Raw genomic sequence first — 23,187 nt, 5'->3', positions numbered from 1 at the left:
ACCCCTTTATCTTTGTTGTGTAGCTCATGCTAGTTTACCAAGACAAACCATATGCCCTGGCGTTAATGAAATAAAAAAGTCACTTGTACTTTTTGTTGTTTTATAGTTGTTTTGCTATTTTCATATCTAAGTGCTTTCATTCAAGACAGTTGGATCCTGGAAAAAGAGAAAAGGGGATATATAAGTATTTGTTAAGGATTTTTTTGTAAAGAACACCGGTACTCCCTATTATGACCGAAGCACTTATGATAGGCTCACATTTTTCCCCTTAACATACCTAATAGCTGATGTCCTCGGTGCTGTTTCTCCCCCTGCGTTGTGGTTCTAACACCCTCTGCTCACCGACTGCTGCCCAGAAACCGTAGCTCCCTTGCGGCCTACTTCACCGCAGGCTGCTGGTGGTTCTGTTCCCTGACTTGTGCCTCTGTGTCCAGATGAGAAAGTGATGTCGGACGACGAGTTTACCTGCGATATCTTCCGCTTCCTACAGCTGATGTGTGAGGGCCACAACAACGGTGGGTTGAAAAACAAATGTGAAAAGGTTATCATATGAACTAATGGGCAATGGTTTCAAGTATCCAAACATGGAATGTACATTGAAATTGTCTCTTTTTTTTATCATCGTCAAATCGTCATTTCTGTTTTATGAAATGTCGTCATGACTCTGACACAAACCCAAGAAACATTTATAACTATCATTATTTCTCAAAGTTATTATGTTGACATAATAAAAATGTGTCAATAACATCAGAAAATATGAAACATCTCACCGCTGTGATCTTCTTTTCTCCAGACTTCCAGAACTATCTGAGGACTCAGACCGGCAGCACCACAACCATCAACGTCATAATTTGCACCGTTGACTACCTGCTGCGTCTTCAGGTAACATGGTCCACTGCTGCCACTAGAGGGCGCTGGTTCCGCCATTAACACCAGCGGGCCTGGGGGAAATAGATGTAATGGCATGGTTAGGTTTCTTTAGCAAGACAGTGATGCAGCTAACAGTTAATCTATTGGGGGTCTATTATGGCGCTTTAGAATTAATATTACTGAAGTCTATCTCTCCTCCCCCTGCTCTTCTCCTCTCTCCCCCATATCTCAAAATTCCCCCCTCTACCATCTCTCCTCCTACGCCCACCCGCCCCCTGCAGGAGTCCATCAGTGACTTCTACTGGTACTACTCTGGAAAAGACATCATTGATGAGCCAGGCAAGAGGAACTTCTCCAAGGCCATGACGGTGGCCAAACAGGTCTTCAACAGCCTGACAGAATACATACAGGTGAGGAGAAAGAGTATATACAGGTGAGTATACAGAATGTATAAAGTCAGAGGTCAAAGTCAAATTCAGCTTTATTGTCAATTACTTCCCATGTGGGCATACAAAGCAATCGAGTAGACATTTCTCGCTATCCTACGGTGAACAGATAAAGTGATAAGACAAGACAACAGATAAGACAAGAAATTTCCTAACGCTAAATGTAAACATTAAACATACAGCTGATGAGATAGAATTGATAAAGGTGAGGAGATAGAATATACAGTTAAGGATACAGAGTATATACAGGTGAGGAGGAGACAGAATATATGCAGGTGAGGAGACAAAATATATACATCTAAGATGATATAACACATACAGGTGAGGAGCCAGAATATATAAAGGTGAGGAGACAGAATATAAACAGGTGAGGATGAGATAGAGGGGTTTCATCAATGTGACATTTTGGTGAGTGGGAGCATTGCCTATGGTATGTTTTATAACTTTTGCCCAATGCTCTATCTGGGCCTTGATCGCTTTAGCTTTATCAGCAGTATCGTCGTTAAGAGCAATGTGGAATTGGGAAAGTTCAGGAGAGCTGAGCTGCCTCTGCATAATTGTAGATATTAAAGTCTCTGTGTGTGTGTGTGTGTGTGTGTGTGTGTGTGTGTGTGTGTGTGTGTGTGTGTGTGTGTGTGTGTGTGTGTGTGTGTGTGTGTGTGTGTGTGTGTGTGTCTCTCTCTCTTGCTCTCGCTAGGGTCCCTGTACAGGGAACCAGCAGTCTCTGGCTCACAGCAGACTGTGGGACGCCGTGGTTGGGTTCCTCCACGTCTTCGCCCACATGATGATGAAACTAGCTCAGGTACGCATCACACCTCGCCTTTAAACACATATGACACATGTTAATGGGAACTAGCTCAGGTAATCCAACACGTCCCCTTTAAAGGAGAACATTGGTATTTTCTCAACATGGATCCCTACAGAGAAATGCAAATTATTTCTGTACGTTTTGCTTGATACGGTCTGTTATTGTGTCTAACCAAGTCATGGTCTGAAATCTTGTTGTTCAGGCTAAGGAATCAGGGTTGAAGATTTGTCTTTGTTTAAGCTTTAGTTTAAGTGCATAGTAGTTTCATCCCAGTCATATAGCGATAACGCCTCTAAAAAGTGCTTTCCAAGACGTTGGAATGCACGTTTTTTATTAAACCACACTCAACACGTTGGCACTATTTGTATATTTTGGTAAAAACACCAACAATAAAAAATCCCCAGATATAGTTCATTACAAAGTTTGAATCAGTATATCAGATGTCCGTTTTGTGTAAACTAATGCTGGCATACTGTTCTTCACATGGTTCCTGCAGAGACAAGTATGTATTTATTATTTAATTCTTTAAATTTGTATTCTTTTTCAAAACCCTGACTTTTTACCCTACTTTTCCACACTTCTTTCCTTGGTTTTTTCCTTCCCTGCCTGTTTCTGCTTCTGAGTGAACTGGAAAATCGAAGATGTCACTATTAGTGTTGAATGGATGATTTTATTTGCTTTCAACGGTTAATCTTGAATACATTTAATCTTCGGGTAATTTAGTCTGCTATCTTAACTGAGCTTCTCTGACTTTGAAAAACAATTTGCAGGAGTTCTCAGCATAGAAGGAATATTATAGTGTTAGCTCAGTGGCTTATTATTGTTAGCTCAGTTGCTTAGTATTGTTAGCTCATGGGCTCAGTGGGGCGTTACTTTAACATGTTCACAATAACATCACAAATATTCTGAAACATCCCAATATCTGACATGAACCTTATGGTCAAATCGATGCATCTCAAAATAAATGACATCCCTTAAATATTTATTAATGCTGGACATTTCCTGTAAATCAGGAATACCACTTAATTTGATAATAAAATTAAAAAATACATTAATATGCTACCAATCAGACATAGCAATTCCACATAGATGGCAGAATCAACTTTCCTGAATTTATTTCTATCTGACTAGACCCTATAACCCTTTCTTTCTTCTTCCTCATGCTTTTAAACAACAATAACAATTAAACCACCCGACCTTACTAAATCCATCACCCTGACTAGAGCTCTGCATTGATAGTGTTTGGTTTGTGATTGCAGTTTGTGTGTTAACTGTTTTTGCGGCTTAACAGTGAACTAACTGTGAAGTTTTGGAATTTCGTAATTATTTAATATTAATATTAATATACATTTTGCCTTAAATTAAACCATTGAGTTGTTGGGGAGGAGAATTTCACATAGCCCTTGACAAATACCATTTTTTAAATGTGTATCCGAGGCATCCTTATTTTAGGTAATTAAATATCCATTTTAAACCATTTTAAAGTTTATAATGAGATATTTTGTTTCTGAACTTTAGATTCTTTAAATCGTATACAAATTTTGGTTTCCAAGAATCGGATGTGTATCTATTAAATGTATCCGATAAATACTACACTGATTTGGCTACAAATGACAAAACACTAAAGTAATTATTTTTAGCTTCTCAGATATTTTGAGAAACTAAAAAGCATTAAATGGGCTAAGCATTACATGTTGGTTGGTGATGTGTTTGTTCTCGTGTGTAACCCGTCAGATGCACCCTGATTCTGGACAACGAAATGCCGTAAGAATCTGTGCTCCCCCCAACGTCACCCCCTTACATATTTCTTTTCTCGCCTCTTCCCGTCCTGATGATTTGGGAAGACTAGCGGAAAATTCCACTCAGTTTGTCCCCTCTAGCCTCCTTAAAAGTTAAACTTTTACTCCTTGTTCTTTACTTTGAGAATACCCCATAGACCTATTTTGGAAGAACCGTCACTCCTTCCTATGGTACATCTTTACCCGTTAAGTTGACTGACCCAAAAGGGAAGACCTTTCTCATGCATCAGTTAAATGTCAGGGTAAGTGAATTTAATCTTAGATAACCTAGTGGTTTAATTACATTGCTTTCTGGTGGAATTTTCCTTCTATGCCTTCATCCTCGTCATCATCATCATCATCATCATCATCATCATCATCATCATCATCATCATCATCATCACCCTCAATTTGCCAGTCATTATTTATTCAGCTATGGCCTAGAATAACGTTTTATACTGCTTATACTACGAGCTTCAACTTAGAAGTCACCAAAGCCACTCTTACACTTGTCATTTCAAGTGGAATGCATAAATCAGGACAGAATGTCAGTTGGCAACAAACAACGTATCAATTGGATGTGAATTCTTTTGAGAGCTGCTTACGAATGTCAGCTAACCTATTAAATAATATCACTAACTAGTGATATTGCACACGAACGGTCTGAACTGAAATGATCCGAGTAAGAGGCTGTGGATAAAACTTATTAATTAACCCAACACATGAGGAATGGCTGCTGGCTGGGTCTTTGACAAGTGTTCCTCCCAACCTACCAGTAGGGCAACGACGAATATACGGTTAAACTTGGTTATCTAATAAAACTTAGTGCATAGAAAACATTTAGCTGCGCTCTATAAGGATACTTATCCAATCTATGCATTCCATTTATCATGTTGTATTTTATTTTTATTTGACAGTTACATTAGTGCTGCCCCTGCTGATATAATAATGTAGCACAGAGTGACCCAGTATGGGGTACTGGTGTGGTCCTAGTATGCTGTTTTCATGTTCCCATGTTGGTCTTACTGCTAGATGTTGCTATCCTCGTAACCCCTCCAGTAGTTCCTTCCTTATCTTCATTCATTAGTGCAGTCCCTGAGAGCACTTATATCCATGCTGCTTATGGTTATACTTAAGATGTTATTAAGTCGGGTTATATGCTTCTCATGCATATGGTGAAGGCTGCAGTAAGATATCGATTTTGTATATAGTAATACAGTGTTAAATGTCTGTCTGGCAGTCCATCTATAATACCCATACCCCACCCCAAGTAGGGTTTAATGCTTCTAATGCCTTTGGAGAAGGCTACAGTAAGATATATATTTAGTATATAAATGTTATAGTTTTAAATATCTGGCCATCCCATCACGTTTAGAGACTAAGGAGCTGACGTGTAAAAACAATCCTGTTTATGATTTGAAAATGCAACCCAAGGATCTTTTCTGGAGCAGAACGGACTCTGAGGTAGAGTGACCCAAAGTCTTTTATCCTAAGTGTTTGTAGATAAGTACAATTAAATCATCTTGCAATTTGGCTTAGGGTCGGAGTGCGTAGGTAGCCACTTGATTAGCTGCGAGGTGTCACAATGCCATTTTTGTTTTTTTCTATCCAACGTTAGAGCTTGAAATGTCTCCAGACATTCACGATCTTGCCAGTGGAGGTGTAGTTATGAGGGATGGTTTAAAAAATAACTGTCAAAGTAGAAACACAATACAGAGCTTATTATTCCTGCACAATTTTAGTCTTGTTAGGACTCGATTTTAAACATTCCATGAAGTTGACGATATTGAGTTTTCTCTGCAAACTGTGTGTGTGTGTGTGTGTGTGTCTGTGCTGATGTTTGTATTTTGTAGGACTCGAGTCAGATCGGTCTTCTGAAGGAACTGTTGGACCTCCAGAAGGAAATGGTGGTGATGCTGCTCTCTCTACTTGAAGGTGAAATTCCGGCACTAGCTCTCTGGAGTTGATCCTGTTATACACACATTCTGCGGTATTCACGAACCAGTGGCCTCATCCTCCCTAGCCCTCACCTCTTCTCCTCCTCCTCTCCTTCGCTCCACCTTCTCTCCTCTCTTCCGCCTTCTCTCCTCTCCTCCCCTCTCAACTCTCTTCCTCTCCTCTCTTCCCCGCATCTCCTCCCCTCACGTCTACTACCCATTCTCTTCCCTTCTCTCCACTCCACTCTCCTCCCTCCTTCCCTCTCTCCCCTCCTCCTCTCCCTTCTCCACTCCTCCCCTCTCTTCCTCCTCTCCTCAGGCAACATTGTGAACGGCACCATCGCCAGACAGATGGTGGACATGCTGGTGGAGTCCTCCAGCAACGTAGAGATGATCCTCAAGTTCTTCGACATGTTCCTCAAGCTGAAGGACATTGTGGCGTCGGACGCATTCCGCGATTACGTCACCGACCCTCGCGGCCTCATCTCCAAGAAGGACTTCTCCAAAGCCATGGACAGCCAGAAGCAGTACTCTCCGTCGGAGATCCAGTTCCTGCTCTCCTGCTCCGAGGCCGACGAGAACGAGATGATCAACTTCGAGGAGTTTGCGGACCGCTTCCAGGAGCCGGCCAAGGACATCGGCTTCAACATCGCCGTGCTGCTCACCAACCTGTCGGAGCACGTCCCGCACGACACGCGGCTGCAGAACTTCCTGGGACAGGCCGAGAGCGTCCTCAACTACTTCCGGCCCTTCCTGGGTCGCATCGAGATCATGGGCGCCAGCCGTAAGATCGAGCGCATCTACTTTGAGATCAGCGAAGCGAACCGCAACCAGTGGGAGATGCCGCAGGTCAGGGAGTCCAAGAGGCAGTTCATCTTCGACGTGGTGAACGAGGGCCAGGAATCCGAGAAGATGGAGATGTTCGTCAACTTCTGCGAGGACACCATCTTTGAGATGAACATCGCCGCCTCCATCTCGGAGCCGGAGCCGGAGGCGGAGGAGGACGACGACGAGGAGGAACCAGGAGAAGGAGGAGGAGGAGGAGGAGGAAACGAAGTGGAGTCGGGAGAAGGGGACGAGGCCAACGGGGAGGAAAAACCCCCGGAGTCCAGCTCGGCCTTCGCCGACTTCCTGAAGAGCGTGGTGCTCTTCCTCAACATGTTCACCTTCCGCAACCTGCGCCGCAAATACCGCAAGCTGAGGAAGATGACGGTGAAGGAGATAGTAGTGGCGCTGGTCACCTTCATCTACACGGTGCTCATGGGCGTCCTGGTGTTCGTCTACAGCGTGTGCAAGGGCTTCTTCACCCTCATCTGGAAGGTGCTGTTCGGCGGGGGGCTGGTGGAGGGCGCCAAGAAGATGACGGTGACCGAGATCCTGGCCAGCATGCCCGACCCGACGCAGGACGAGGTCCACGGCGACCTGCCCCCCGAGCCCGGGGCCCGGGTGATACAAGACGCTGACGGGGCCGCGGACCAGGAGGCCGGGGAGGGAGAGGAGCAGGAGGAGGACAGGGAGGAGCGCGGGGAGGGCTCACAGGCCGGCCCAGAGAAGCCCGGCGGGCTGGGAGACTTCGGCGAGACGACCCTCGAGGAACCCCCGACGCCAGAGGGGACCCCACTGCTGAAGAGGAAGCTGGTAAATAGGGGCCTCTGGCGGGCCGTCCGGGGGGGGTCGGAGCCGGTGGGATCATGCTGAATCTTGGTCTGTCCTCGATAACCTCTCTCCACACAGCTGGCGGCCGCTAGGAGCGGAGAGGGAGCAGAGGGAGGAGAGCCTCAGCCAGAGGCAGAAGTCGCTCCAGAGACCGAGAAAGCAGAGTAGGTTTTCTTGTATTGAATTTGCCGAGAGAGTTTGCTTTGAAAAATTGGTCAATTATCAGTTACCTCAATCTCATTTCCTCTCTTTTAATAGTTACTATTCAGTCGTTTTAGCAGGTGCTTTCGTGCAAGGTGAGTTGTAGATGCGTGTCGAGGAGCAGGTAGGGGTGAGGGTCTCACTGCTCAGGGATATCTGCATGTTTGGCTCCTTTTCGTCCTTCCCTTGCTAACTCAAAATGCGAGTTGACGCACGTTCACCGTCCTTGCAGTGCGGAGAACGGAGAGAAGGAGCAAGCAGGGCCTGAGGCGGAGGTGAAGGAGGAGGAGCCGGAGCCGGAGCCGGAGGAGGAGGTGGTGAAGACCAAACCCAAGAAGGAGAAGAAGACGGCCGGGGAAGGCTTCGAGCTGTGGAACGAGCTGGACGTGCAGAGGAACAAGTTCATGGTGAGATCTGTGGAGCACGGGCAACGTCGAGGCTTATTGAACATTTCTAATGTCTAAAGGTATACAAATATCCAGATTAAAAAAAAAAAATTGAAAATGTTGGTGGTGTCTGTATTGAATGATTTGTTAAAACAAAAGTAAAACCAAAAAAAAACAGACTTTCCCCCCCCCCCCCCCCCGCTAGACATTGTGAAACTCTTTAGATTCTAGCTGGGTACCAGAACAAAATATGTCATATTGTTACCTTGTTATAATCAGAGGATGTTTGATTTTAAATAAACACTTTTTTGATATCTCTTTTTGTTTCCTCTTTCCTTCCAGAACTATCTGTCTCGTAACTTCTACAATCTGCGCTTCCTCGCCCTCTTCGTTGCCTTCGCTCTCAACTTCATCCTGCTCTTCTACAAGGTCAGGGTCAGAGGGTTTTACCATTTAACACCCTAACCGCTAAACCTTCCAGCTCAATATTATTATAACTCATTCTGTTTAAGAGTTGATCAACAGGAAGTATTTAAATTCAAAATAGACTCAAATTAAGCAGTTTGGCATAAAGCCCTCTGCAGCCTCTTCCTGTGTTATCCTGAACGTCCGGCCGCCCCCCCACAGGTCTCTGACGGTTCCCGGGGCGGGGATGATGACGAGGACGGCTCCGGTATGTTCGAAGGGTCCGGTATGTTCGAGGGCTCCGGTATGTTCGAGGGCTCCGGCGCGTTCGAAGGCTCGGCTCTGTTCGAGGGCTCGGCGGCTTTCGATGGCTCGGGAGCAGAGGAGGACGGGTCCGGGATGGACGGGGAGGGAGAGGAGGAGGAGGAGGAGGAAGGGCCGGTGTTCTTCTTCCTGGAGGAGAGCACGGGCTACATGCAGCCCACCATGTCCTTCCTCGCCGTCTTTCACACCGTCATCGCTGTCCTCTGCATCATCGGATACAACTGTCTCAAGGTGCCGTATACAGAAGACGTATCCCCATGTCTGTCTGTCTGTCTGTCTCTTGATCATGGTTCTGACCCAGTGTCTCCACCTCAGGTTCCCCTGGTGATCTTTAAGAGAGAGAAGGAGCTTGCCAGGAAGTTGGAGTTTGACGGCCTTTACGTTACCGAGCAACCGGAAGATGACGACATCAAGGGCCAATGGGACCGACTGGTTCTCAACACCCCGTAGGGACACCTGAGACCCCCGATACACACACACACACACACACACACACACACACACACACACACACACACACACACACACACACACACCTGATACACACCCACACACACACACCTGATATTCACACACCTATGCACACACCTGATATTGACACAAACATACACCCACACACACACCTGATATACAAAAACCTGCTATATACACATCTATACAAAAAAGCTGATATAGATACACCTTTATACACACACATCTGACATACATCTAGCTACACAAACACACACATACACCTTTATTAGCATAAACACACTGTACATTTATACAAATATAGATGGATGAACTTGATGAATGGAGGTAGTGTATAATAATAATAATAATAATAATAATATAGTGGCCAAAGATTTTAATTAACACCAACGTATGGCATTTACTTGACAACCTGTGTGTGTCCTGTCTTTCCTTTCCTCTACCGTCAGCTCATTCCCAAACAACTACTGGGACAAATTTGTGAAGAGAAAGGTACGACCCCACCTGTTAGCAACGGCGTGACACCATTAGCCTAGCAGACGTCTGGGAGCATGTGATTGGTTGACGCTCCGTTCACGTGGTGCGTTTGTGCAGGTTCTGGACAAGTACGGAGACATCTACGGCAGGGAGAGGATCGCTGAGCTGCTTGGTATGGACCTGGCGTCGCTAGACGTCAGCGCCATGACTCACGAGAAGAAACCAGAAGCTGACAGCTCCATGTTCAGCTGGTAATCAACCCTACTATACACTATTGTCCTTGTGTTGTATGTTGTCCTCTAACTTCATGTACTGATGCCCTTCTTGGCCACATCTTTCTCGAACAAAAACTAGAGATAAATGTTCATTGAGCAGTCTCAGGGTTGTTATTAAACCCATTTTTTAATGAAAGTATTAACTACTGCATAATCTCATCCTCCATAGGATCACAGCCATCGACATCAAATACCAGATCTGGAAGTTTGGCGTGGTGTTCACCGACAACGTAAGTGCGGGAAGATGTGGTCACCATGACAACAGCGCAGACCCTCTGCTGATTGGTTGATCGGTGGTCAACGGCTGTGTTTGTTCCTTCAGACCTTCTTGTACCTGTGCTGGTACATGCTGACGTCCCTGCTTGGACACTACAACAACTTCTTCTTCGCTGCCCACCTGCTGGATATCGCCATGGGCGTCAAGACTCTGCGCACCATCCTGTCCTCTGTCACCCACAACGGGAAACAGGTGCGGAACGGCCCCCACTCACCCCAACATAACAGGCTGTCTCTATCCCTCAGAGGGGAACTGGGGGGCCCGTGCACACAGGGAGAAAGTGGCTCCTGAGATAGAGCAGATCTTCCGGCAACCAGATGGTTGCTAGTTCGATCCCCGGCTCCTCCTAGCAAGACACCTGACCCCAACTGCTCCTGACCAGCTGGCGGTGGCCTTGCATGGTTGACGCCCCCTTTAATGTGTGCATGGATGTGTGAATGGGTGAATGTGACGCACTGATTGTAAAGTGCTTTGAGTTGCAACGGGTTAGAAAAGTGTTTCATACATGCACGCCATTTACACGAACTTACAAAGACATGGATATTACATGAAGAAATGTTTGTGGTTTAATAGTTGATGACGTTAAGTATGTGTGTTCATAACTGATGATGTAATGTGTGTGTTAATAGCTGATGATGACGGTGGGCTTGCTGGCCGTGGTGGTCTACCTCTACACCGTGGTCGCCTTCAACTTCTTCAGGAAGTTCTACAACATGAGTGAGGACGAGGACGAGCCCGACATGAAGTGTGACGACATGATGACTGTGAGTACCAGCTATGGATATCCCTTCTAGTTATTGATCAGCCATGCCGCTGATCAGGGCTGAAAGGAGGATGTGACTAACAGTATAAGGAGCGGATGGGGTTCCTTCTATGGCTGACAGATAATGAATGTGTGGATGGATGAGTAAATAGACAGATTTTGATCCTTATATTAAGCAGAAGAATCGAAATAAGGCATGATTTAATCATTAATCATATCAATATTTTCTTTGTCACGCTCTCTTAAAATCTGAAAATGGCAGTTTGAAGTAATTTATCTGTGATTCAGTAATGACCATAAAGATGACCATTAAGGATAAACGATGACCCCTCCCCCCAGTGCTACCTGTTCCACATGTACGTGGGCGTGCGTGCTGGTGGCGGTATTGGTGACGAGATAGAGGACCCGGCAGGTGACGAGTACGAGCTGTATCGTGTGGTGTTTGACATCACCTTCTTCTTCTTCGTCATCGTCATCCTGCTGGCCATCATCCAGGGTACGCCCATACCACCTGTATCCTCTGTTACCCCTAGTAACCACCTGTATCCTCTGTTACCCCTGGTAACCACCGGTACTCTCTGTTACCCCGGTTACCCACTGTAATCCCGGTTTTCCTTTTTTAACCACTGTTGCCACGATTACCCTCTGTTGATATCAGTTACACTTTGGTTCCCTGGTTACCCTCTGTTTTCCCTGGTTACCGTATTTACGGTTGCATAAAGTCTGTATCCAAGACAAACTGATGAAAAATGTCCTCGATATAGATTATATTACAATGGATATGTGAGACTGTAAGTGAAATCTGTGTGCGTCTACTCAGGTCTGATCATTGATGCCTTTGGAGAGCTGAGAGATCAGCAGGAGCAAGTCAGAGAGGACATGGAGGTAAGATATACCTGTCTGACAACCGGTCTCTCTGTCTACCTGGCTGGCTGTCTGACTGCATGTCTGTCTGGTTATTGTTTTTTAACTCATGCTGTCTCTTTGACTCTCTCTCTCTCCCCCATCTTTGTCCATCTATCGCTCACTCTTCCTCTCTCTCTCTCGCCCTCTCATCTCTCCCTAACTCTCTCTCTGCAGACTAAGTGCTTCATCTGTGGTATTGGTAGTGACTACTTTGACACGACTCCTCACGGTTTTGAGACTCACACCCTTGAGGAACACAACCTGGCCAACTACATGTGAGTTACACTCTTACTGCTACTCTGTGTGTGTGTGTGTGTGTTTCTGTGTGCGTGCGTCAGAAATGGAATGTGTGTGTGCGTGCGTGCGTGCGTGCGTGCGTGCGTGCGTGCGTGCGTGCGTGTGAGTGGTAGCTGTAATGATTTGTCCGTTTCTCTCAGGTTCTTCCTGATGTATCTCATCAATAAGGATGAAACGGAGCACACTGGACAGGTGAGAAACAAACCTGACCCATACACTGTAGTTAACTAAATGAAACCAAACTTACCCTAACCTTACCTAGCCAAACACAAACCTAATTACCTTACCTATCCAAACACAAACCTATTAACCTTACCTAGCCAAACACAAAATGGTCTTTTATATAAAATGATGCGTTTAAAAAACAACATAAACTCCTCCCCCTCCTCTGCTGTGATTGGCTGTCGCCTCTCTATCTCTCCTGATTGGTTGTCTGCTCTCCTCTCTCCCGATTGGCTGTCGTGTAGGAGTCGTACGTGTGGAAGATGTATCAGGAACGATGTTGGGACTTCTTCCCTGCCGGCGACTGCTTCCGCAAGCAGTATGAAGACCAGCTTGGATAACTCCCCTCTTCCCTGTGTGCAACCGCCAGGGAGAGAGAAGAACAGAGGAGGAGGAAAGGAGGGAGAGATGGAGGAGGGGCAGGTGGGAGAGGAGAGGGTTAAAACTCTAGGAAGATCGGTCCCTTTCTCTCTCTCCTTCTCTGTGTTTCTATGTCTCTCTCTCTTTTCCCTCGAAGCTATGCACCCTTCAACTGCACTATTCTTACTGTTACCGCGACAACTAGAGATTTCGATGAAATTATTTTGACAGAAATAGACCTAAGATGGAGATGGACGGTGGAGTCGTTGAGAACGCGTCAGAGCGAGACAATTAAAGAAGTCTGGGCCTTGTTTAATCGCTGTAAATACACTACCTTGGCCTTTTCTTTGCCTGTATAAAATAGCCTTGACTATCCCACCTGTTACACATGCAGCTGCCTTGTCCGTCTCGCTGCACACCGTAGAACACTTGATCTGGATCGAGGAGAGCCTGTATCCTACCACATATATATATAGTTTCAAAAAGGATACAAAAGTATTCATAACGTATTTATTAACGTGGTGGTGTATTATTATATATGCTGCCCATACCAGACGTCTGGTATTCCGATTTGAGATTGTAGGGAAGAAAGAGATGATTTCTTTGACGATTTGAAGTAGTGCTTCGGGTGTCCACTAGAGGCAATCACTCCCTCTTCCGCGCTGCACAAACTTCAACCCTGACACCTTAATTACAACTCCCACCATGACCCACATGTGATTGACAGCTGTCAGTGAGATGATGGATGACCTGCCCCACTGTGTCACGGCAGGGGGGTCCACACTTTAAAGTCTTACCAGTCTTGACTAGCACTATGAGGTTTTTGCTGTTAAGATGACACAAAAACACACACACACACACACACACACACACACACACACACACACACACACACACACACACTCTCTCTCTCTCACAGAGGTCACCCAGTTTCTGTCTTTATTATTTATATAAAGATCCACTTGTAGGACGGCGACTATCGTGTTCGCGCCAGGTGGTTGACTGTTCGGTTTGTGACCCTATATTTCTCGCGAGTGCATTGAAATAAGAATTTCATGTGTTTCAAATGTACACACGTTGGCCTCTGTGCCGCGCCTACAACTGACAAAGGACTAGGCCGCCCTTGTGGCCTTGCTGACATATTTTACATAAATTATAGATGCATATATATATATACGTATTATGTATATATATATATATAAAAATATATTTTATTCTTTTTTTGGGGCGTAGAATTCAGAAGATTCAACCCCTTCCTTGCAACCTTAGCTGGAGGTGAAATATATACGTATAATTTATGAACTGACCTTGTGTTCCTAATAAGGGCAACAGGAAGTGATGTATCAAATTTCACACTCGGTTTGCAGATTTAGCTTTGGTGTTTTTACGAGTAGTGTTTTTATGACAGGGAGGAAAAGAGACAAAAAACAGCATATAACTTTTTAATTTTTTCGTCAGTGCTTCTCAATTTAAGAGCAAGCGACGAGCCAATCGCACGGACAGGCATTGTTTGGCGTTGCCACGGTGGAAGGCATACCCACCTAGTCTCTCGCTCCCATCTTGAGTTTCAACATCTAGCCATCATCAGACGTTATGAATCATATCTTGATTCGATTTACGTCAAGTTTGCTGATTGGGGGGCGTGTCCTGGTGTGCGCGTCTCAAGCCACAGACTAGTTTAGCACCGCTGACCAGAGAGCCCTGCGACTGAACCTCGTGTTTCAAACCAAGATAAATAAAAACAGATTATTTTAAGATGACCTGCCTGTCGACTTCCTGTCCCTTCTTTTCTTTCTGTCTTTCTCTCTTGTTCCTTGTGGCTGCTGTCCTGAGGTGATGTGATGTGTGATGTGTTTATCAGTTTCGGAAGATCTGATACCAACTGTAGGTGGCAGGCTTTGGTGGATCCATGGTGCTCTGCCTCCCTAATTTACAAATTCCTAAGATATAACGCAATGTACATTATAAATGTATAGATATTTCTTTCTGCTTTTCCCACACCACCCTGCAACTACCTCTTACCCCCACTACCTCTAACCAGGTGAAAATATCAAGTGCCGCAAAATGCTAGTGGTTAATACAAATAATGGATAGGCTTGCGACCCCTGCTGTCTTAAAAGGCAAGGTACATAATGTTTATGCAGGCAAATCCCAGGCGTGAATAAAAAAAAAAGCAAGCAGCAATCATGTCAGTATCACCACGATATTTGCTACAAACTATAATCAATCAGGTGAGAAGCCTCAATGGGTGCCAGTTTTATATATTTTTTTAGGAAAAGTGGGCACATATTCACTTGTAAACTGTTCATCCATGCCTCAAAAAGGTTCTGCTTTTTTAAGCATGGGGAATGCAATTAGAGGTGGGATAGACAGTGATAGTGGTTTCTCAGTGATGGAATTGTCTTTCTCCTCCATGAAAAGGACAGGGTAAGATGGGTGTTGTTAGCGCTATATAGCCATACAGAATCTAAATACTGTCAGATAGTATATGGAGCTGTATTTCAGACTGCAGCAATCTCTCTCTCTCTCTCTCTCTCTCTCTCTATATATATATAAAGAGAGGAAGAGAGCAGTCCCAACATGTTTTGAAAGGGAATCAATTCTTAAATCAAGCCAATTGATTAATAGGAATCATACCTGTAACTGAACTGTAAGTGTACAACCCCCTCTAATAATATGACAATATGACATTTGAACTTATTACATTACAAATGCAAAATATCACCAAATGAATAGTATTGTAGTCTTGAGTCATCAATAGTTGGACTTCATGTGATAATTCAAAGTTTTAAAATTTTAAAATGTCTTTAAAACCTATAAACATTAGTTACATTTTTGCCATGAAAATGTACAAAAGTCAGTTACAAACACAAATATATTGGCAATCCCAGACTCATCCTTAACTAATTTATAAAGGTTCAGGTACATTAAAAGCTGAATGTTTTTGATTAACTAACTAAAATAGCATAACCTGCTAATTCTAAACATAGTCATCGTTGCCATATTGACATTGAAAGAACAGTTTATAACATGCCTCATACAAATTACAAAACAAAATGTCAGTCCACAGGCAGACAGTTCACAGGCAAACAGTTACAGGCACAAGAACATCTTAAAGGAACAACACATAAGAAGCAAAACTCCCTGAGATTCCTGAACAAATGGCACATTTAACAACCTGTTAATATGAACATATTTGAAAGATTAAGCGTTGAATATTATATGTTTGGAATGCCTTTTGTTCATAACTTGTCCGAGGGCAAAGGCGTCATAATTACGTTTGGGCTAATTTCCCATGATGCACTATGGTTTGGTATTAGAGTAGGCTTGGCAAAATTTGATGGAGAGTAGCTGCAGCCAAGGTATTGTTACGTGAGGAAGCAGTGCATCATGGGTAATGACCACCCCACACATCGATCTTGGCTAGCTAGCTTCACTTTGGCTTATACTGAACAAAGATTAAGTGTGTTTATTATTTTTGGCTTTAACAGGATTTAGGAAGGTACCAGGAAAGCTGCTTGTTCAAGTAATATAAAAAAGGTAAACTAGGTTACAATCCTGAAAAATCTTTACGTTGCATCATTTGCAGGGTAGTCGTACCAGGTATCAAATGATTGTCTTGAGCTCCCACTGGTCATTTTAGTATCTGCACAATTCAGTTGTAATGTACACGTTTAGTACAAGGTAGCTAATTATTTTCCCCACAATAACCAGGAATAAATTAGAAGGTTGATAGTTGATAAGTTGAGAGTCGGAATGACACAAAAAAATAACTTTGACTATTGCTAATGTTCAAACCGACCTCTGGACACTAAAATATGACAACGGTGGCCACACATGGTAAAAGTAAAAGGGCCCCCATTTATACTTTAACTGAAATATACCAACTTCTGGGCGGACACTCACCCGTCCGGCTGATTTTGAAATGGTTTGTAATTTCGAAATTAGAAGCCCCTTTAAGTAAGCAAACACACACACACACACACACACACACACACACACACACACACACACACACTCTAATAAGTACCAGCAGTTGCGACACATTCAGTGAATCCAAAAGAACACATGTACTCCAGCAGCTTGTAGGCAAGGTTCCTCTGTAAGGAACCAGATTGAGAACATATAACCAGGCTTGACCCGTGTCGGCACAGGGTAGTGTGTAAAACAGTACAGGACAGAAAGCAGGAGACACTGCTCCACGAAAACACATCCAATAGTCACATCCAAAGCAGCGGATGCCCGGCCGACAACAGCAACCAATCAGACGGTGCACTGGCCAACCGGCCCACCCTACAGCAGCGGGCTTCAGCCAATCACATGGCTGTCTGTTCGGAGCAATCGAGTGAATTCTGGTGAGAAAAAAAAAGGGTGTAAAGGAATATCCAGTGGCACCTTTAATCTTAACAGTTATGGCTTATATTTACTGTTAAACAAGTGTTACATTGTTGTTTTTTTACATTTTCAGTCAACCTTCAAGACAGTATTTTACCACCCGGGCCCTGTTTCAAGGAGCAGGTTAGGATATGTTTACGTTAAAACCAGAACTTTGATTCAAGCATCGTTAATCTCAAATAAACTGAAAAAAATACAGAAACTTTGTCTATATACAAAGAGTAGTAGAATTGTAGAATAAATGTAAACATTATTGGAGATGAAGGACTCACCCTGCATCTCCGTCTCCTGGCCGGTGCTGTCGGCCACTGAGGCTGTCTTTGACCCCTCCCTGCTCGGCACGCCACCAGGGCTGGGGGTGGTGGTTGGGCCTGGCAGGCCGGGGCTCCCGTTGGGGCTGGCGGCGCCGAGGTCGGCCCGTTTATCAGCTCCCCTCGGGGCCTTCTTGCCGTCCACGGCATCCATCTTCACCAGGCACAGCGTCTGCAGCAGTCCCATACTGTCAAAGTCCTCGCCAGAACACTCCCCCCTGCGCTTCAGCAGCTCCAACACCTGGTGGGGGGAGACAGAGAGGGAGAAGATTTTGTGTAAGAGAGAGAAAGCGGTGAGAGGTGTGTCTACAAAAAAGACATGTGGAACACATCCAACACGTGACAGCAAAAACAGACGCACCTTGATGTACTTGTAAGACTTCAGTTCACTGAGGTTCTCTTCCAGGAAGAGCAGGTACAGAGCCAGGTCGTCCCATTGGCCGCCGGGCCGGGGCAGAACGCTGACGGTGGGCAGTGATTGGTACGTGTCCAGGAAGGTGGCGTGTCCGATGCAGAGGAGGGGGCGGAGACCGGCGTAGATGACCACGGGAACCAACGCGGAGAATAGCACCAGGTTGACGAGACTGAAAACAAACCTGATTTTAAATACACCTGTCCAGCCCTACCTCTGTTGTTTAACCAGACAATCATCTGCCTGTAATATCAATGTTCCAGTGAACATCGAGCCACACTCATCGAACCACCAGCCCCAACCAACCCACCTACACAAACAGTAAAACCAAAGATGCCCAGCGGACTGACCAGAGCAGGGAGAAGACCCCCACGGCGATCAGCTTGCACTGCACCTTCTCCGGGACGGTGGGGTCATCCACCAGTAGGCCGGTGCGCAGCGAGCAGCCGAACTCGTCGGTGAGGGAGGCCAGACGCAGGTAGTAGCCCAGATACACGCACGCACACAGCAGGATGAGCAGTGTGGCTCCGCGGCACACCAGGTATCGGACCAGCACCCCCCGGGAGCAGCGCTTGGTCACCAGGTACTTCTCCACCAGGGGGTACATGAAGCAGCCGTCGGTGGGGTCGCTGGAGAGAGGGGGTGGACGAGTGTTGCTTAATGGGATGTGAAACTGCGTGAAAACTTACATTGTCAGACCAACCTTGCAACAAGTAGTTGGATAGAGGACCAAAATTACGTTTCCCCATACCCCAAATGTGCTATTAATATATTTAACACACAAAATATAAAATAATACAATTACAGTGCAAAAAGACAAAAACAAATAAACACAATATTTACAGACAGACTATCAGAGGCTACATAATGGAGAACAGAATATTCACAGTGTTAGTTTAACACATTACTATTCACAGAATAGTTTCTGCATCATGACTATTTAGACACTAAGGGTAAGGAGGCATGTTGCACATGTTGTTAAGGATGCTTACAAGTTAGGCTGTGGGTTCAAACCCAAATCCTTTCAGCTGGGAACTGACTTGTTTTTAAAGGGCTTTTAAAGAGTTAGGGCCAAATTTACTTCTACATTAAATAACGGTCGTAGGTACATCTTAGGTCTCTAAGGCACCGGCATTGTCCCCAGAAAATGTCGTACTAGTTAAGGAGGTTTGGACATATGTTCAGTAGTAACACTTTATAATAAGAGTTTATTAATTAACCCATAATTAATGACTCAATGCAGTAACAGGCATTATTATATAGCATTCGCAAAGAACTTTGCAATGCTGCCAGGGCAGCCCTCTTTCCAAACGGGGGGAAGGAGAAAGGGAGAGGGTATACGGTGGCTGCGACTCGTTACGTCTGGGATGCGATCAAGAATGAAACGAGGAGGGAGAGATGGCGGTTGCCGGTTTGGTTGCTGTGGTTACCCGTCAGCTGAGGGCAGGTCGTGCGTGGCCATGCGCTTGGCCAGGGTGACGGCCCGGTTGTAGCAGCGGTCCAGCTCCTCCATGATGAAGCCAAGGTCCGACTGGAGCAGCGGCGCAGCTGTGAAGCGCCAGAACAGTGCCGGCGTGTACATCAGCACGGCCACCAGCAGCAGGATGTAGGGGAAGAACTGGGGACAAATCATACATCAGCACGGCCACCAGCAGCAGGATGTAGGGGAAGAACTGGGGACAAATCATACATCAGCCCGGCCACCAGCAGCAGAATGTAGGGGAAGAACTGGGGACAAATCATACATCAGCCCGGCCACCAGCAGCAGAATGTAGGGGAGAACTGGGGACAAATCATACATCAGCCCGGCCACCAGCAGCAGGATGTAGGGGAGAACTGGGGACAAATCATACATCAGCCCGGCCACCAGCAGCGGGATGTAGGGGAGAACTGGGGACAAATCATACATCAGCCCGGCCACCAGCAGCAGAATGTAGGGGAGAACTGGGGACAAATCATACATCAGCCCGGCCACCAGCAGCGGGATGTAGGGGAGAACTGGGGACAAATCATACATCAGCCCGGCCACCAGCAGCGGGATGTAGGGGAGAACTGGCGACAAATCAAGCTGCTTTTAATCATATTGAAACACAAGAAGAAATTAAATTAGAGAACCAAAAACATTTTTGATGACTGCTAATCAAAACCAACAAAGAAAGTAAGTGTGAACATTTTTAAAGATAATATTTTATTGACCCCAGATGGGAAATTTGGGTAATTCTAAATGTCCCTTTAAGACTTACTGGCAATCCGTAGCCACTAGCAAACTACCTACATCGCTGGGACCTATATGGGGCAGATGTTGATGGGTTAAATGGGTGTGTGACTGTGAAAGCAGATGCAATGTGTTCTTTGTGGTTCTACGTGTATGAACAAGTGGAAATAGTTGAAACCGCTTTCTGGGATGCAAATATATAACCTGGAAATGCTATTATAACAGTAATGGATTAGGCAAACTAATGTCTTAATGACTGAATGTCTTTCAGCTCCACCTGGCCCACCCAGAACTTGAGGCCTTGACACGCCTGTTCGTCTCAAACCAGCCCTTCCAGTTCTGGTGATTCATAGCAGACAGATTGTAATTGTGTCTATGATTAGATTGGTCATGTTTAAGGACACGTTGTCGTTCGAACATGGTGCTATTATAATTAAATAGTTTAAACATTGTGGTTACAAAGGGGTTAGGCCTTGCATTAGGGAACGCAAGGCTATTTACCTTTTTGTATCCATTTTTCACTTAACAACTGATGTGTAAGGAGACACAGTGTGCGTGTGTGTCATGCGTACCTTGTGCAGCCACAGGGGCAGTGCGTGTGTGTGCACGGAGGCCCAGCAAAATGAGTCCACATAGGCCGCCTGTCTCCACGAGAAGTTAGACGGAGCGAAGCAGCTGATCTGAGTTCCTGGATCACATGAATAAGCACAACATGTATCTGATCAGATGGATAGACAACAAGAATAATGTAATAATTATACAATCTTATTAAAACTATTTTGAACAATTAGCTACAGTTTAAAGATATAAATAATTTACGTGGGCGCATTAGTGGCAAGGATTTGAATCCCTGCCAAAAGGTTATGGGTCCTCAATGTTTGCAGTCTACTTGTCAACATCTTTGAGCAATTCCTGCTCCTTAATTAACTGTCTCTGTACTGTGTACACCATACCTTTTCCTTAATGAAAAGACTGTGTATTCACTGTCTAACTCCTACCTCCTCCTTAATGAACATTCTCTGTATTCACTGTCCAAACCCTAACATATCTTTTTTCTCTTTCAATTTTAAGGTGCCAGTCCACCCGAGGTAGAGAGGGTTGACCGGCAACCGGAAGGTTGCAAGTTGGATCCCTGGATCCTCCTAGCTGGGTATTTAGGTGACCCTCAGCAAGACACCTAACCCTAACTGCTCCCGACGAGCTGGCTGTCACCTTGTATGGCTGACACTGCCGGCGGTGGGTGAATGTCTGTATAAATGGGGGAATGATGGGCAATAATTAAATAAGTAAAGCGCTTTGAGTGACAACTGGTTAGAAAAGCGCCTTATAAATGCAGTCAATTTAATGACCCGTCTCTGTATTCACTGTATAACCCCTACTTGGTGCTTAATGACCTGTCATAGATTACCGGCTAAAACAGTGAAGCGCGGGCTGTGGTGGAGGTTGACACTCACCGACGGACACTTCCTGTGCAAAGGCGAGCGAGATGAGGAGGAGAGGCAGGCCCACCGCCACGCAGGTCACCATCTTGTCCACGGCCAGCTCTGTGCGGATGTTTTGATAGCGTGCCTGGGTCGGGTCCTTCAGTAGGAAGTCACTGAACACGTACTCCGTGGCGACATGAGCGATCGCCATCTCTGACCCACCTGCTGGCTGGACGACTGAGGAGGGGTCGTGCCCATGGGCGATTTAGTTAAGCCTTTAGTATACCCTTTCCAAAACAGACTACGACATGAATATCGTCTAATTGTGGATTATATACTCTTAAAGAATACTTTACATGCCAGTCAGGTTTCCAAAACTGAATGTGTTTTTGTGGTATTCATATTACTTAATAGTACAACGTTTTTGTCTGAGACTTAACTCAAATTAAAGCATATAGCAATATTCTGACCCCACAAAGTCCAATAATTGGATATAATACGCAGCTTGCTGGGGAAGAGGGCATTTGAGGCAAACGGCAATAACGCCTGGTCAGGCTCCATCTGCAGCACATTGTTCTTTTACTTTTACTTCAAACCAGACGCTTTCTCTTGAAACCAGACGCTGAGAAATTAGTTTTCTGTTCCGTTTATCGTATGTTCTACTTTGTACATGAAGTAGCTTTAAAATAGGTTTAAATGGGGACGATTCCACTAACACCCAAACACTGGAATAATGTAATCAATGCAGCCCCATGCCAGGAAGAACACTAGGTCTAAACAGATCGATAAACAGAATAATAAGTTACAAGTTCAAGATCATTTGAATGTCATATATGCAATCATTTCCACTCGATAGAAAGTGAATATTTATGAGTAGCCTTGTTTTCTACAGGTTTGGGAGACTCCTTGATATCATATCACTACAAAAACAGACATGAGGAAAAACTGACTGTAAGAGAGACCTGCAACATGTAACCCGATATCTTCCAAGGCGGCAAGACACTGTCCCCTTCTGTTTCGATGTTGGATCATATTCTATCCCCTCTTCTCTTTACTATAAAGAACATAACGAGTACCTGGCGGGTGTTGAGGAGGCCGCCGGCTAAGAAAGATAAATCGATCTTGGTGTGAACTTCTTTATCGACTCTTCTGTATCCCGTTCGGATTGAAAGGTTTCCACAAGAAGTCGAGGCGGGTCGATAACTGCACAGTAGCCTCAATAGAAAATATGTTCCGTAAACAAAACAATAACAACAGAAACTTTACAATTAATCTTCTTCCGGTCGAGTGCACAGCCTTTTCCTCCCCCCTTGGTATTTCTTTACCTTTGCCGTCAGGACCATACATCTGTTAAATAATCAGTTTCTACGAACTATATTACATATGACCTGTTGTGATTGAAACTTGATTTATTTAACTGAACTTGGAAATGATGTCCGCATCAAAATAAAAAAGACAGATGTGGTCGTGCTTTCTTGTACCGCAAACCCCGCCTGTTTTATTTGGCCACGCCCTCTCCATCCGTCCTCTCAGCCAATTAGGAGCCGCCGTCTCGCCAGCACGCTGCTAAT

General features: G+C 45.0%; 2 protein-coding genes across 4 annotated transcripts in view; one reads left to right on the top strand and one right to left on the bottom strand.

The window, feature by feature from the left end:
* Window positions 1-14,555, top strand: part of ryr1b (ryanodine receptor 1b (skeletal)) — an 89,162-nt gene extending 74,607 nt beyond the window's left edge. The window contains exons 86-108 of the mRNA XM_079733086.1: window positions 435-515; window positions 794-882; window positions 1,152-1,280; window positions 2,014-2,118; window positions 3,859-3,888; window positions 5,337-5,366; window positions 5,756-5,837; window positions 6,159-7,477; window positions 7,574-7,659; window positions 7,929-8,103; window positions 8,425-8,511; window positions 8,710-9,042; window positions 9,127-9,257; window positions 9,732-9,774; window positions 9,877-10,010; window positions 10,204-10,264; window positions 10,357-10,503; window positions 10,941-11,075; window positions 11,414-11,570; window positions 11,895-11,959; window positions 12,155-12,255; window positions 12,418-12,469; window positions 12,745-14,555. Of these exons, the coding sequence (XP_079589212.1) occupies window positions 435-515; window positions 794-882; window positions 1,152-1,280; window positions 2,014-2,118; window positions 3,859-3,888; window positions 5,337-5,366; window positions 5,756-5,837; window positions 6,159-7,477; window positions 7,574-7,659; window positions 7,929-8,103; window positions 8,425-8,511; window positions 8,710-9,042; window positions 9,127-9,257; window positions 9,732-9,774; window positions 9,877-10,010; window positions 10,204-10,264; window positions 10,357-10,503; window positions 10,941-11,075; window positions 11,414-11,570; window positions 11,895-11,959; window positions 12,155-12,255; window positions 12,418-12,469; window positions 12,745-12,840 (3,668 nt within the window). The 3' untranslated portion in view covers window positions 12,841-14,555. The remainder of the gene's footprint in view (window positions 1-434; window positions 516-793; window positions 883-1,151; window positions 1,281-2,013; window positions 2,119-3,858; window positions 3,889-5,336; window positions 5,367-5,755; window positions 5,838-6,158; window positions 7,478-7,573; window positions 7,660-7,928; window positions 8,104-8,424; window positions 8,512-8,709; window positions 9,043-9,126; window positions 9,258-9,731; window positions 9,775-9,876; window positions 10,011-10,203; window positions 10,265-10,356; window positions 10,504-10,940; window positions 11,076-11,413; window positions 11,571-11,894; window positions 11,960-12,154; window positions 12,256-12,417; window positions 12,470-12,744) is intronic.
* Window positions 14,556-15,208: 653 nt separating this feature from the next.
* On the bottom strand, window positions 15,209-23,077 carry LOC307072100 (pannexin-1-like). 3 transcript variants are annotated; one of them, XM_079731282.1, is made up of 9 exons: window positions 22,942-23,044; window positions 22,693-22,831; window positions 21,647-21,853; window positions 20,765-20,880; window positions 19,408-19,595; window positions 18,328-18,606; window positions 17,927-18,149; window positions 17,527-17,806; window positions 15,209-17,211 (listed from the first exon to the last, which is right to left on the bottom strand). In XM_079731282.1, the coding sequence occupies exons 3-9, from the start codon at window positions 21,825-21,827 to the stop codon at window positions 17,168-17,170; spliced, it is 1,311 nt and encodes a 436-aa protein (XP_079587408.1). In that variant the 5' UTR covers window positions 21,828-21,853; window positions 22,693-22,831; window positions 22,942-23,044; the 3' UTR covers window positions 15,209-17,167. The 3 variants fall into 3 exon arrangements, with proteins under 3 accessions (XP_079587408.1, XP_079587406.1, XP_079587407.1); XM_079731280.1 differs by having other exon boundaries at window positions 22,693-23,077; XM_079731281.1 differs by having other exon boundaries at window positions 21,647-23,077.
* Window positions 23,078-23,187: the final 110 nt, after the last annotated feature.

Source organism: Pollachius pollachius (assembly GCF_949987615.1).
Source record: "Pollachius pollachius genome assembly, chromosome: 3".
NCBI lineage: Eukaryota > Metazoa > Chordata > Actinopteri > Gadiformes > Gadidae > Pollachius > Pollachius pollachius.
The sequence above is the reverse complement of the archived record's forward strand: the minus strand, read 5'-3'. Positions and strand labels throughout refer to the sequence as shown.

What these genes read in the sequence shown, in the direction of transcription:
- LOC307072100 (XM_079731281.1), bottom strand. Translation starts at nt 21,827, where the DNA reads ATGGCGATCGCTCATGTCGCCACGGAGTACGTGTTCAGTGACTTCCTA. An exon ending in GACCTGCCCTCAGCTGACGG is followed by an intron (nt 18,607 to 19,407) that starts GTAACCACAGCA and finishes CCCTCTCTCCAG; the next exon opens with CGACCCCACCGACGGCTGCT. An exon ending in GGGGTCTTCTCCCTGCTCTG is followed by an intron (nt 18,150 to 18,327) that starts GTCAGTCCGCTG and finishes GTTTGTTTTCAG; the next exon opens with TCTCGTCAACCTGGTGCTAT.